The 15,270-nt window shown below is 38.0% G+C and overlaps 1 protein-coding gene across 2 annotated transcripts in view; it reads right to left on the bottom strand.

Annotated features, from left to right (window-relative positions):
• Positions 1 to 3,007: 3,007 nt before the first annotated feature.
• capzb (capping actin protein of muscle Z-line subunit beta) overlaps positions 3,008 to 15,270 on the bottom strand; it is a 16,322-nt gene continuing 4,059 nt past the window's right edge. Inside the window, exons 2-10 of one of the 2 annotated variants that reach the window (XM_024269994.1) lie at positions 11,948 to 12,037; positions 8,740 to 8,861; positions 8,497 to 8,610; positions 8,280 to 8,421; positions 8,078 to 8,194; positions 7,934 to 7,999; positions 5,995 to 6,071; positions 4,283 to 4,384; positions 3,008 to 3,881 (exon numbers count right to left, since the gene is read on the bottom strand). In XM_024269994.1, coding sequence (XP_024125762.1) covers positions 4,291 to 4,384; positions 5,995 to 6,071; positions 7,934 to 7,999; positions 8,078 to 8,194; positions 8,280 to 8,421; positions 8,497 to 8,610; positions 8,740 to 8,861; positions 11,948 to 12,037 — 822 coding nt within the window. In that variant the 3' untranslated portion in view covers positions 3,008 to 3,881; positions 4,283 to 4,290. The remainder of the gene's footprint in view (positions 3,882 to 4,282; positions 4,385 to 5,994; positions 6,072 to 7,933; positions 8,000 to 8,077; positions 8,195 to 8,279; positions 8,422 to 8,496; positions 8,611 to 8,739; positions 8,862 to 11,947; positions 12,038 to 15,270) is intronic. The other variant, XM_024269995.1, reaches the window with a different exon arrangement.

The raw sequence follows: 15,270 nt of genomic DNA, 5'->3' as shown, positions 1-15,270 counted from the left end.
CCTCCCCTCCTCCTCCTCCTCCAGGCTTCTCATTATAATAAACCTGTGAGTCCCCGCGCGCCTGTGCGTAAAGGACAGGGAGGGGGAGCTTTACGCGCGGCTCCCAAACTTCACCTGAAAACATTATCCGGTTAAAATGTCAGAATCTATTTAACTTGTGTTGATTATTATAAGAAAATTTAATATTAATTTAAAAAATAAAGTTTTTTCAGGACAAAAACTGCATAACTTTAGTCATTTAGTGATTTTTTTAGATTAAACTAACAAAACTTCATGCTTCTGCTCATCTGATGGATGAGTTTACGCTTATAAAAATAAATAAATAAACATCCATTCTCTTTAAATCAATATTAGAACACAGTCAAACATAAATAATTTTAAAAAGTTTTTGATTTATTCGCATTATTCTCTTAAAAAACGAAATGAAACCACAAATTTGTGTATTTGAGGAACAGCTCGGAGATAAATGTTTGGTTAAGAAATTATTTCTGATTCTCCTCTTTACGGAACGCATTTAGTTACAAGCAGGTCTGTAGCGCCCCCCTGTGGTATTGCTGAGAAACTGCAAGAAAAACTTTAAAACATATAAGAAAATATCAGGAATATTTTTTAATGTAAAACATGTAAAAATATTTCCATATAAAGATCAAACATTTAGCTGTTTTTTCAATATATTCACATGACTGCCTGTTTTTTTCTCCGTACAATTGATGTTTTCATTTTCACCCAGATGTATTTTGAAGGATCAGCTCCTCTGATCCACAGCTGAGGCGCTAAAGTTTCTGGAAAGTCCCGTCACTGCTTGACTTTGCCTTAAATCCACCGTATAATCCCCGCATCTGAACGCCCGGTTTCCTCCTGAACTAAGACCCTTGACTGAGTTCACCAACACCTCCTCCACCCTTCTCCACCCTATAGGGCTCTCAACTCTCCAGTCAGTTCGTACATGGAGGAAACTGTTTCACATGAAGCTAAAGTTTGTAATTACGAGGCCAAACTTACCCTCCTGTCAGTTATTGTTTAGGAGAAAGTGTAAAAACATCTTCAGAACACGGTCTGTCCCTATCGGGGTTGCTGGAGCCTATCCAGCTACTGTTGGGTCGGGGGTCTGCAACCTTTAACACTAAAAGATCTGTTTGGTCCAGTTTCTGACAGACCAAAACCCAACAAGAGCCACAAAGACTCTACTGTCAACAAAAATAAACTTGATTTTTGTTTTTGTGGCCAAAACAATCATTTATAAAATCTATATTTCCAATAATTAAATTATAGCAGTGCTATTTTTTTTCTTTATAACAATTTTAACTTGTTTTAATTTTGAGAGCAGCAAATACAAATTAATCTAAAGTTAAATAAGATATTCCTGATTTACTTGAAGTGGCATTTTTTGACAATATTTCTCCCTTTATTATCAAATATAAATATGACAACATTTGTGCAGCATCTTTTTTTAAATCTCAAAAGTCATTAGGAAATTTGCCTCAGAACAGACACTGTTGTACAGCAGAAGGTAAGAATATGGGTTTTAAACTTACAGTGATGAAGCTCTCTGTGGATTAAATCATTTTTGCTCAGTTATCTGACATTTTAAAGATCCAAACATAAAGAACAAAACCTAATAACCTAAAATAAATGAACCAAAAGCTCATTATTTGATTTGTTTGTTCCTATCATGAAGAGATCATCACATTAACATATTCAGCGAACAACATAAATCCACATCTTCATGACAGCAAAGAAACAGTGAGAAGAATAAAATTCTTGTTTCATTTCTGCTCTTATATCACATCTTAAAAAGAAAAACTCTCCTAAATAGCTAATAGTTTTTTAAGTCACAGTTTATTTGTTCAACTTTTCAACATTTCCTGTTGAGCATTATGAACTTTTACCCCAACGAAGAAAAACTTAAAAGCAGTACGAGCAACTTGAAACGTAAAATCAGATTTCTACATGTTTTTATCTGCCGACGTGAAAACGAAGAACTTTTGCAGACTCTCTGGCATCTATTTTTAACTTTATTCATCCCTAATAAAGTTTGCTGCTTTAATAAATCCTTAAATTTCCGAAATCTTGACCCAACAAATGTGTATGTTCTCTGTATGCAACTTTATGAATTATTCGAATAACTTTTTTCCTGCAGTAAATATAAATTAGTTTTATATGTTTTATCCAACACTTCAAGACAGAAATAAGGCAGTAAAATTGAACAATATAACATAGTCTTAATATTTTTCATGATAATTTCAGTCACTTTACTTTTAATTTTACTTCTAAGACAATTTTTTGTGTGCACTAAAACACTTATCAGTTTTATCCTAATAACACCATCATCAATTTTAAAATAAATAAATCGGTTGAGATTACTTTTTCATTTTCTCTCTGGCCTGTTTTTGTTAAAAAGATGCATATTGTAATAAAATGTACCTAAAACATTGTGAATAGTAGGGATTATTCACAATACAAAAGTGTGAATAATCTGATTTTTTTATGGTTTATTTAAAAATAAACGTTCTAAATGTGGTTTTGTGTGATTGTGATTTTTTTCAGATAAGTTGTTGGCAAAACTGCAACAAAAAAGTAAATTGTGATCAATTGCAATTCATTTTTTCCAGGTTTATGATTAATAAGTGATTTTTTAAATCGATTTCCGGCCCTACTTATTATTAAACCAATATTTAAGTTTGACCATTTCCATTTCAATATCGTGTATTAAATGTCTTACATTTTTTCCTGAACAAGAAATGGTTGTATCATCAGCAAATAAAGGTAGTTTCTAAAAATGTGATACTTTTACAAATGTACTTTATACATAAAAATAAAAAGAAAATTGGGCCCAGTATTAAAATTGGTATTTCTTAAAAAAATTACTTTGAAAATTGATATATTTTTTGGTAAAATAAGGACAAACATGAAAACTATTCAACAGTTGGATCCAGACCACAGAAGCTCCAGATTGTGTTCATGCCCCGAGAGATCCACAAAGACTCAAATAAAGAGAGCAGCAGCGTAGCTTTTTACAGTTTTTATTGTTGCTGGAGGCTCTAATACAATATGAATCATAAGCTTTACAAAAGAAGAGCCAAAAAAAACAAAAAAAACAAAAAAGATTCCCGTCCACCATGGAAACATTCAAAGGTTTCCACTGACACACAAAGACAAACTGTGACCCCCAACAAAGACAGAGCAGGTGAGAGAAGAGCTGAAGAGGTGGAGTAACCGTCATGTCTACTCTGAATGTGCATGTGAGTGTGCACGTGTGGGGGGTGATAACAGTCCGTCCCCTCGTCCTGCAGCGTCCGGACACATGCATGCAGAGTCAGAGCTGCTGGCGTTTGGGGCTGACGGCGACACGACGGACGTCGTTTAGTACTAATGCATGATGGGAGGAGTGGGGGTGTCGCACGAAGACTCAGTGGGTGAACCGTGACGCCACAGCCTGGCGGGCGTTCGTCACCTCCAGCCTGGGTTTCCTCAACAGAGGAAGAGTGACTGAGGACACATGGGATCGTTACTATCTGAGGATTATCGTTAACCTTGATAATACTATCATTATATTCATACGTGGGAGACGGATCAGGAAGAAAAGAGTGAGAGGATGGCTTTATGACGGATAAAAAACCCAGACTGACCAGAAAAAAAACAAAAAGCAAAGCATTTTCTCCTGTTCTTGTTATTCACAAACGCAGCACTGGAACAGACATGGAGGAGACGAAGAAACAGAGATGAGGCAGACGATGAGACGAGAGAGAAAACAAAAACAAAAAAAGAAAAGCATCTCTAGCTGCTGCTAAAGGTGCTACGGTTGTTTGCGCCGGAGTGCCTCCACTAAGTCGTTCCTCAGAGCGTCCTTCTGCTGCTTGTCGGCCTGAGTCTGAACACTCCTGTCGGAGAAAGAGAGGAGAGCGTCAGCGAACCAGGAAGTGCATGTGTCCCCCTGAAGGGCGAGGACGGCGTGCACGATGACCACGGTTAGCTTCCTTCATGCCGCCTCTCGTATTAGTGCGTCATCCTCTAAAGTGCTGTTAGTGTTGAGACACGTTTCCTGTTTACACAGAACCGCCTTTAAAACCTCTTTAGGGGAACAAACCGCCAAACAACCGGCAGAAAGCGGACGCTCTCCGGACAGGAGAGGAGTAAACAACACCTGAAAATATGCATTTTTACTGCAAACTCAAAGTACAAACACACTCCTGAGGGGGGAGAAACGTTAGTAGTGGAGCGGTTATTTCTTCATGCTCCACTCTGGAAGTTATGACTCAAACGAGTCCATTCCCGAGTGTACCTGGAACCCTAGTCAATGAAGATCTGACGCTGGGTGAGGACCTGCGACAGCTCCCTCTGGAGCTGCCGGTACTTTTGATTATCGGGCAGAGACTCAATCGATCTGGAGGAGAACAGCAGGAGAAACTGAAGGAACAGAGTCTGAATTCAACGATGACTCCACGGTTTGAGTGCTAAACAGGCTGTCTAACATTTACAATTTCCTAGAAAAAACAGTTTACATTAATGCTCATTATAGACCACAATGCATTGGGTTTGAACGGTTTATCATTTGAAAAAAACATATTTAAACTAGAAAAGTTCCATCACCTGTGATAATGTTAGTGTGAATACTTTTTGCTGAAAGTGGTCGCTGAAGATGCTGAAGCTTAAAGCTGAAAATGGTGATTCAACTTACTTTAACTTTAACATGGATGAGCTGAAAATGAAAAGGCTATTTACATAATGTTAAATTGCTGAAAAACTGGAAATTTTGTTAAACAACTATGAAAATGTGCTGAAGATAACCTAAATTTCTGGAATATTTTTTTGTAAAATTGCTTAAAAATCCCCAATACATGCAAATTTTGCTAAAAATATTTAGTAGGTTGCTAAAAATACTAGCTAAACTCCAAAATAGCCAAAAGCTCCTCAGTAAACTAAATTAGTCAAAAACGTTAGCCTGTTGCTAAAATAGAAACTAGACTCTAAATTAGCTTATAAAACCGCAGTAGTAAACAAATTAGCCCAAAACATTTGCACCTTGCTGAAATTATACTGTAGCTAAACTCCAAATTAGGAAAACAACTTCAGTAGACCCCAAATGAGCCAAAAAAAAAAAGCTAGCACATTGCTAAAATATTAGCTAAACTCCAAATTAGCATAAAAACCTCATTAGATGCCAAATTAGCCAAAAAAGAAGCTAGCATACAACTTAAATACTAGCTAAACTAAAAAAAAAAAGCATAAAATTCCTCAGTAAACTAAAATAGTCAAAAACGTTAGCCTGTTGCTAAAATAGAAGCTAAACTCTAAATTAGCCTAAAAAACCCCAGTAGGCAACAAACTAGCCAAAAATGCTTTGCTGCAAATCCACTTAAAATTTTGAAATTTGAAGACTTTTTCGTATAGGGAATATTTTGCTCAATATTTCAAAAACTCCAGTTTACTGAACTGTGAACAATAATTAAAAATAAATGTTCTAAATGTACAGTTTTGTGTGTGATTTCATTTTGTGAATATTCAGATAATAAGCGGTCGGCAAATATTGCTAAAAAAAAAATGTGCGCGATTAATTTTTTATCACTTTGTGTAAATTTGTAAATTTTTAATAGATTCTCACCTTTAATTTAAATATATTTTTTTATAAATCTTCCAAGTTTTCATCATCAGAACACTAAATTCCTAAAGTCTTAAATACAAAAGTAGTGAGCATGTGTCCGAGTCGCATTGACATTCACAGAACAAAAACAATCTCATGTGTGGGGGAGTAGTCACTGAATTCAGATGGACACAAACAAAAACAAAAAAATTTTCTAAACAGAAAACTGGAAGAAGAGAAAAAACAAAAGAGGAGGAGAGTAGATCCCTGAGGAACTCCACAATGAAGATATAAAACCTCAATGCTCTTAAGTTGAATCTGTTCTGGGCTCTAAAGCTGACAAACAAACAAACAATGTGACTCTACATAGATAAACAGGGAAGTCCTGTTCGTGTTCGGCTCCCGAGCTGTACCTGAGGCCGTTGACGATGTCCTTGGTCTTCCCAAAGTAGATTTCATTCAGCGTTGAGCGGATCTTGTTCTCCATGTCCTGCAAACGAGATCAAACCTCTTTAGAATTTTAAAACTTAATCTTTTTCCATCTTAACACTTTTTCTGAAGATGATAAACGCTTGCTAGGTGGAATCCCGCCTGTAGGGGGAGCCAGAGGACGCTGCTGGACTGCAGTTCTTCAGGAGGCCAACCCAGTTTACACTGAGGAAAAATACTGGCTGGGGCTGGTTATTTTCCCAGCATTCTGTAGTGATTTTGTAGCATTTCCGGTGTTTTCGGTTCGTCGTGCACGCTCTTGCATGCTCGTGCACGCTGGTTCACCTGTAGACTTGATCCATCTTATCTTTTCATCAAGTGCAAGAGAAGTCTATTATTAACACGGGCATTTGAATCCGGCGCAGAGGAAGAGAAACATGCAAATCCATCTGAACAATGAGGACCCAGACGGGAGTCGGATAGAGAAACACTGAAGAGGATAAACCGTGAAAACTCAGATTTTTGAGCGTTAAAGTTTATTATAACGTTCAATCCTCTATAAAGAACCTCAAGTGGTATTCTGATCCGATCACTCATTTCTGATTAATCCACTAAAAACCTGAACGCAACAGCAGCCCCTCCCACACCCACGAAAACGAGCAGGTCCTCACATGCTGACATCACAAGTTGAGAACCGCCCCCTACAGGAAGAGTCTGCTCCGCCCCCAGGTTAACACAAACACTCTCTTCACGAAGCTAGCGGTGATCAGCTAGCTTTGCAAACCCCACCCCCGACTAGAACACAGCCGTGCAGACGCCGTCTTAGCGACGGTCAAGAAACCGTGAAGAGAAACTTTTGGTGAGGAATCTGCACGACATGTTGGGATGGATCTGAGAATGGAGCAAGCAGACGGGAATGCTGGGAAGACGGCAGGAGGAAGGGAGTGCAAGAAATGGAGGAGACTATATCCTGGTGGAGAAAGGGAGGAGACTATGTCCTGGTGGAGAAAGGGGAGGAGACTAAGTCCTGGTGGAGAAGGGGAGGAGACTAAGTCCTGGTGGAGAAAGGGGAGGAGACTAAGTCCTGGTGGAGAAGGGGAGGAGACTAAGTCCTGGTGGAGAAGGGGAGGAGACTAAGTCCTGGTGGAGAAAGGGAGGAGACTATATCCTGGTGGAGAAGGGTTGGAGACTATATTTTGGTGGAGAAGGGGAGGAGACTATATTCTGGTGGAGAAAGGGAGCAGACAATGTTCTGATGGAGAAAGGGAGGAGACTGTTATGTTGGAAGAAAAGGATCAGACTATTTCCTGGTAGAGAAAGGGAGCAGACTATGTTATGGTGGAAGAAAAGGATCAGACTATTTCCTGGTAGAGAAAGGGAGCAGACTATGTTATGGTGGAAGAAAGGGAGTAGACTATATCCTGATGGAGAAAGCGAGTAACTATGATGCGGAGAATAATGAAGCTTCAAAAATAACAGATTAGTTGACAGCCAGTGCTAATCAGAACACTGTTCTCATCATTTCAATAAATCCTGAAATCTTCATCTGGTGTTCTTTGCATTTTTTGACCAAATTTAATCACAAAATGAATCCATGAGACTTCACCATTCTGTCTGTGTGAATTTTTTAGATAAACACCTGGGCTACAAAAAAAAAATGTTTTTATTCATGGGGGACGCTGACGAGGACGGCTCTGTGATGACGTCATGAAATGGGCGGCACCCTCAAGGAGAGGAAGGCGGAGCCTCAGAGATCAAGTTGTTTTACTTCCAGGGTATGAAAAGAGTTCACAAAAATACCTCATATTTCAATAAAAAATGTTTTTCAGTGTTCCAAAAGTAATATATGATCATACATATGGATATAGTTTACTCTGAAGGACTGAAGCATGGTAAGGCTCCTTTAAAAGCGCGGGTACTGACCTCCACCAGGCGGCCGATGTTGGCGATGTGGGACGAAGATTCTCCGACCGTCTCGTCTTTCTCCATCTGTGACAAAAAACAGACGTGATGAGTCACTCCAGGACCACAGACGGGACCGCTTTGGTCGGGAGTGACCCCGCCCACCTGTCTTGTAAGGCTGCCACCGAGGTTCATGGTACCAGATCCGGTTTTGGTTGTCTGCAGCCACAGCATGACGGTGGAGGTGAGTTTGTAGTGAGCAGTACGACCACTCGACTTCTCCTGTTCAAAACACAGACATCTCCATGAGGCTTTCATTTGACGTACCCCCACCCCGCCCCGCCCACTGAGGTTTGTGGGTCCTCACCTGCACCTCCACCACATGAATGGAGTCCCAGCATCCTTTGATCTTCTTGGATCCATCCCCGGCCTTTTTTATGAGAATAACTCCCGCGAAGCCGTGATCCAAGTCCCAGAGGTACACGGAAGACACGCCCCCCTCAAAATACCTACAGAAAAACCCCCACATGTGGTTATGCCGCGGTGGCGCAGGCTCGGCGTGCGGACGCCTCACTGGAACTCACAGGTCTCTGTACTGATCAAAGGCGTTGTTGGCCTCCACTTCCAGTTTCCTCAAGCGGGCTGAAGGCATGGCGCCGTCTTCGATGGGGGGCTCGTACTTATTACTCCAGGGGGATCTGCCGAACACGATCGGGAAATCAATGGAAACCAACCGATTGATGAAACATTTCCACAAACATCCGATCAGGAACTAATGAGGTGGTTTCTGCTCCTCCTCGGTGACGGAGCGCGCTCATAAAGCCCACCTGTAGGAGTCGCCATCTCGGTTGTAGTCACAGAGCAGGTAGTCCTTCCCCACCACCTTGTCCCGGGCAATCTTCAAGGGCTGGTCCACAGAGGAGAGGAGGTCCTCGCACAGACTGGGAACCTGGACGAGGAGAAGCAGCAGAGCTCAACAGAACCGCACGCCGTTTTAGGATTAAGAAGGTGATCAGACGCCGTTGATGTCTTCAATGGAAACAGACCTGCTCCACTAGGAAGTAGTGCTGCCACAAACGATTACTTTAGTAGTCGACTAATCATGCACAAGGTGGATGTAAAATACACACCTTAACCATCATTAGCTTTAAGCTAACTAAAAACTAGATTTATTCACACTAGTATTTTCTGTGATAATGCTAGTGTGAATATATAAGCTGAATTTGGCAGCTGAAGATGTTAGTGACGATAGCTGAAGATGCTGAAAATGATAGATAAAATGCTGAATCCGATAGGCAGCTAAAATACAAGTTAAATTAGCCCCAAAAAATAAAAAAGCCTAAGTTAGCCAAAACAGCTAGCTTAAATATTAGCTAAACCCAAAAAATAGCCTTAAAAAAACCTCAATTAGCCAAAACTAGCATTTAACTGAAATATTAGCTAAACTCCAAAATAGCCTAAAAAACAAAAAAAGTCCAAATTAGCTAAAACAGCTAGTATGTAGCTGAAAAATTAGCTTATTTCCAAAACAGCCAAAAAACAAAATAAGCCTAAATTATTCAAAAAGACTAGCATGTAGCTGTAATATAATCTATATTCTAAAACAGCCTAAAAACAAGCAAAAAAAGCCTAAATTAGCCAAAACAGTTAGCATGTAGCTGAAATATTAGCTAAACTCCAAAATAGCCTTAAAATAACCGTAAAAATGTCAAATTAGTCCAAAAAGCTAACAGAATGTTATTATAACTTTCAACTTTACTACACTCTGACTCCATATAATATAAAGTAACGACTAATCGTCTATTAAATTAGTCGTTGACTATTTTATTGGTCAATTAGTCGTCGATTAGTCGACCAATCGTGGCAGCCCTACTCACAAGCAGAGGAGTCATGATGAAACATCATCAGGAAACTAAATATCTTAAGGATGGCGGGTGGTTCCTGTACAAATTAGTTCTCACAGATGGACGTGAGCCCCTCCCCTCGAGCTCCTGCATCACAGCACAGACACAATGGGGGCTGTGTTATCCTGAAAAAGCCACAAACAACACACACCTGGCAGCTCAGGCTAGAGAGATGAGGGGGAGTGAAGATGAGGCATGTTCTGAGATGACTTTCAGAGAGAAAAGAGCAGAAAAACTCGGCTCGGGTGATTGACGGCTGTGATAATCATCACTAATAACCGGAAACTTGGGCTGCAGAGGGAGAAAAGGGCAGATGTCCGAGGGAGGGAGGGGGGATTAAAGGTGAGAGAAGAGGAAGTCGAGCAGGTGGGGGTCCGGCTGAAAACCAGAGGAGAAGCTGCAGCTCTAAAGTGGGATTTGATTCACGTCTGATTTTGGTCAAAAAGCTCCGCTGACCGGAAAAGTTTAACAAATCCTTTCAGAGGCGGAGAAGAGTGTTGGTGCACATCATGTCAGGACAAGAACAAAAATACGACAGACGTTCCTTTAGAGACGAATAAAGGTTCTTCTCTTATGAGCAGAAGGTAACGTCAAAACATTTAAATGAATGCAGCCCTCAGTTTTTCATACTGTCCACCTTTCGTGGTTTTGCACATTTTTTGCATGTTTTTTAGTGTTCTGCATCCTGATTGGCTGTTGACCTCGTTAAACTGCTCTGTGCCGTGCCTCCTCAACAATCTTTGATTGAGATCAGATCTTCATTTTCACTCTAAAATACTGGACCCATTTGTCTATGAAGGTTTGAACTTTGAGAGTTTAAATGAGAGAAAATTGAAAATGTTCACGTCTGTCTGAGAACAGTGGATAAAGTGCTTAGTGAGGAGTCAAAGACTGGTCCAGCCAGTTAAAAAGTTGTCATACACCAGTCCAGAAGTTTAATTAAAGAGGTAAAAAAAACAAAATCCACAGAATGTTGATCATGGAGCAGCTGAGCTGCAAAGTCACTAAATCACCACCAGTTCTCATGAGAGAAGTTTTAAAAGCCACAGTGGAGTGAAGGAGAACCTCAAACGTCTCCATTCTAAATAATCCTCTAGAATCAGCTCAATTGTTCATTTTGCTTTAAACTTTTCTTTCTACATCCGAGACTAAGACATAAAACCGTCTTTTACAGAGTCCATCAAATAGTCTTTTTTTATGATATTTAAAAACTAAATAATGATCACTCTCAAGCTTTAAAATATTAGAATTAATTAAAGAAGCAAGATAATTAAGGCAATAGATTTGACTAATTATATTCATTAAGCATTTCACTTTATCTGAGATATATGAAATATTTTTCGTGAATAATGTAATGTCTTTAATTAAAAGTTATAAACCAAAAATATGGAAAATAAAAAAAATAGTTCAGCAAAACATAATAAGGTTAAGATTATACAAGTTTGCTTCCTCCCAATCATTTTCAAGCAATTAAATTCAACAGTTTTTGACAAATTTAACATTTAATGGATTCAGTATTTCATGTATTGTAAGTATAAGTACAAACATGTATATTTATGATCAAGAGTAATTATATCATCATATAATTTACACCTATACGTCTCTTTTTAATTCATTTTTCCCCCCAATCAAATTCTGACTAATGCTAAGTTTGATAAATCTATGTACAGACATACGTCTCTTTTGTTTGTCTTCTTTACTATTCTTTGTTTTGGAATGAAATGCTTTATAGTCATCGTACTTCCAGATGCATCACAATATTTGGAGTGGTCAACGTGTCAAAATGCATCAAGATCACAAACTTAAAAAAAATGTTTTTTATTGAATAAGTTAATTTTGTAAAATATATTTAAATATTCTTGGATATTCAGCCTCACAAACCTTCAAATAAGTATTTAGTAGGTAAACATATATTTCTAATTACCTTAAAAAGTTAATTTAAGAAGCATTTTTTGCATATTATACTAGTTTTTCAGGAAACAAAACAACTAACCTTTTTCTGTAACTGAAAATAACATTTTCAAAAAATTATATTTTTTATTAGTATCTCTCTTTTTGAAGTCGTAGTGTTTATTACTTAAACTGCCCGTCATCCGAACGTGGCGGCGCGCCGGTGTGCTGCAGGACTCACCAGGTCGATGAGGTCGCTGAGGTTCTTCTCGATCTGCTGAGGAGGCAGACGCCTCATCAGGTCCAGAGCACAGTCCAGCTGCTGGTCATTCTGAGACACACGAACGGGAAAAAGAAATGGTCAGGAGAACGTACCGCGACAGCAGCAAACACTCGACATGGGAAACAAACATGGTCTGCAGCTGAGTCGCCATAACTGATGTGTAACCCCTGACGTCGGTTCTTCCCCTTAAAGCTTTTAGAGAGCAGGAATCTGCCTTCATGTCAAACAACAGAACCGTGTTTGAGAGCGTGATGACTGCACGCCATCAGCTGCTAATGGAGACGTCTGCAGCGAGGAATCCACCTTAAGCTGTCAGACGCTCCAAGATTTACCCTAAACTCCTCTGTGAGAGAGAACTCCCGATGTTCACGGCTCTCCAACCCAGTCAGCTTTTATTTTGAAATTCCTAAGCAAAGTATGACTGGAAAAACAATGTTAGTGATTTAATAAATCTGAGTTTTATCTGCAGTAAATGAAGGGAATCATTCCTTTTCATTAGGAAAAGAAAAAGTTACATTCATCTTATAGTTGGAGAGAATTTGTTGACTTTACATTTTTGTTGAACAGATCTTAGAAATAATGAAAATTCTTATTGCCAAGATGAAAAAGGGGTTTGAATGTCCAAAAAATGAGCAAAAACCTGTAAAATAAATAATCTTTCAGTTGTTTTGATTGACTGTTAAGCGTCCACGACTCTCATATTAACATATGGAGGAAACATGTCTGTCAAACTGAATAAAGGGGAAAGGAAGAAACTAAATTCTGCTGGAGTTTCTGCTTTTAGCCAGAATAACTGTCAGAAAATAAAGCAAAGTAAAAGGACGTCACAGCAGAATCTGGCGCCACGGATAAAAACCGACTTCACTTTTTATATTTACATTTAATTAAAGTGGAACTTACATAAATAAAAACACGGATTTGCTTAAAAAAGGCGTTTTGGTCAGAAAACAAAGTGAAATTAAACTATAGAATTACATTTTTCCCCTTTCAAAATAAAAGATGTTTTGAATATATGAGGAACCAAAAAAGTGGGGATAGATGGGTAAGAGGTCTACGTCTAAAGTGATTTTTTAAATAAAAGCACGTGATCCAGTCAGCAGCTGGTCTGATCGAATCAGAAAAATCACATTTTTGCTTTTTTTTTCTTCAAATCACATGAAAGTCTTTCAGAACGACACAGCTGTAGAAATAATCGTTCTTCCTGCGAGTTATTTTAAAACTCTTTCCTTTGGATTCATGTTGTTTGGAGGTGTAAAGAAACGAGACTGGGTCCACCAGCACTTTCCAGTTCTCCTCAGGCGTCCCTGTTCTACACGTTTGACTTGTTTCGCTCTTCAGCAGCACAAAGTGAAACAGCTTTAGTTTCCAATTGAAGCAGATCAAATACAATCAATGGTTCCTGCAAGTGTGGAGCACCACAAAAATAGTTATTAATGCTGATGAAGCATCTGAGCCACAGATGCTTCATCTACACCAGGGGTCCCCAAATTTTTCTAATGAGGACCACTGAACTGTTTTCTTCTCTGACGTGGGGTCGAGGTTGGTTTGTAGGCTAACAGAAACAGAGTACCAATCACAGTTTAAACTAGAGCTGCCACAAACGATTATTTTAATAGTCGACTAATCACCGATTATTTTTTCCGATTAGTCGACTAATCGGGTCATGTGCAAACTGGATGTAAAGCATCTTAACCATAATTAGCTTTAAATTAACTTAAAACTAGATATATAGCATTACCTGGAATAAAGCTAGTGTGAATGCTGTGAGCTGAACTTGGCTGCTGAAGATGCTAGTGCTGATAGTTGAAGAGGCTGAAATTGATAATTAAAAACACTAAAGCTGATAGCTGAAAATGCTGAAGTGGATATCTAAAAACACTGAAGCTGATGGCCAGCTAAAATATTTGTTACATGCAAAATTAGCCTTAAAAACTGAAAAAAGCCTAAATTAGCCAAAATAGCTAACATGCAGCTGAAATATTAGCTGAACTTCAAAATAGCTTAAAAAAGCCTATATTAGCCAAAACAGCTAGCATGCAGCTGAAATATTAGCTAAACTCCTAAATAGCTTAAAAAAACAAAAAAGCCTAAATTAGCCAAAATAGCTAGCATGTAGCTTAAATATTAGCTGAACTCCAAAATCTTAATAAATGCCAAAATAGTCCAAAAAGCTAACATAATGCCATTATAACTTTCAACTTTACTACACTCTGACTCCATATAATATAAAGAAACGACTAATCGACTATTAAATTAGTCGTCGACTATTTTAATAGTCGATTAGTCGACGATTAGTCGACTAATCGTGGCAGCCCTAGTTTAAACGTAAACATTTACAATTTTACAGAAAGCCACACATGGATAAAATATAAAAAAAAATAATTACAGCAATTTTCATAGAAAAAAATAATAATAAAAAACTTTAAAAACTAGATATAGAGCATTACCTGTGATAATGCTAGTGTGAATGATATAAGCTGAATTTGGCTACTGAAGATGCTAGTGCTGATAGCTGAATATGCTGAAATTGATAGCTAAAAACACTGAAGCTGATAGCTGAAAACACTGAGGTTGATAGAAGAAAACGCTGAAGCTGATAGCCAGCTAAAATATTAGCAAAATGCAAAATTAGCCTAAAAAACTAGAAAAAAAATCTAAATTAGCTAAAACAGCTAGCATGTAGTTAAAATATAATTATAATATATAATTTAATACATTACAATACAATTAAATGCTATATTAACAAAAAATAAAAAGGTAAAATGTCTTATTTATCCAAAACAGCTAGCATACGGCTAAAATGTAAACTCCAAAGTAGCCTTAAAAACTGAAAAAAAAATCTTAAATTAGTTAAAACAGCTAGCATGAGGCTAAAATATCAGTTAAACTCAAAAACGCCTAAATTAGTTAAAACAGCTACCATGTAGCTGAAATATTTACTAAACTCCAAATTTGCCTAAAAAACAAAAAAAGAAACAAATCTAAATTAGCTAAAACAGCTAGCATGTAGTTAAAATATAATTATAATTTAATACATTACAATACAATTAAATGCTATATTAACAAAAAATAAAAAGGTAAAATGTCTTATTTATCCAAAACAGCTAGCATACGGCTAAAATATAAACTCCAAAGTAGCCTTAAAAACTGAAAAAAAAAATCTTAAATTAGTTAAAACAGCTAGCATGAGGCTAAAATATCAGTTAAACTAAAAAAAGCCTAAATTAGTTAAAACAGCTACCGTGTAGCTGTTTTAACTATTTTCGGACTATAAGTCGCAC

Source organism: Oryzias melastigma, linkage group LG5, assembly GCF_002922805.2.
Source record: "Oryzias melastigma strain HK-1 linkage group LG5, ASM292280v2, whole genome shotgun sequence".
In the NCBI taxonomy this organism is placed as follows: Eukaryota; Metazoa; Chordata; class Actinopteri; order Beloniformes; family Adrianichthyidae; genus Oryzias; species Oryzias melastigma.
This window is presented reverse-complemented; position numbering and strand designations above follow the sequence as displayed.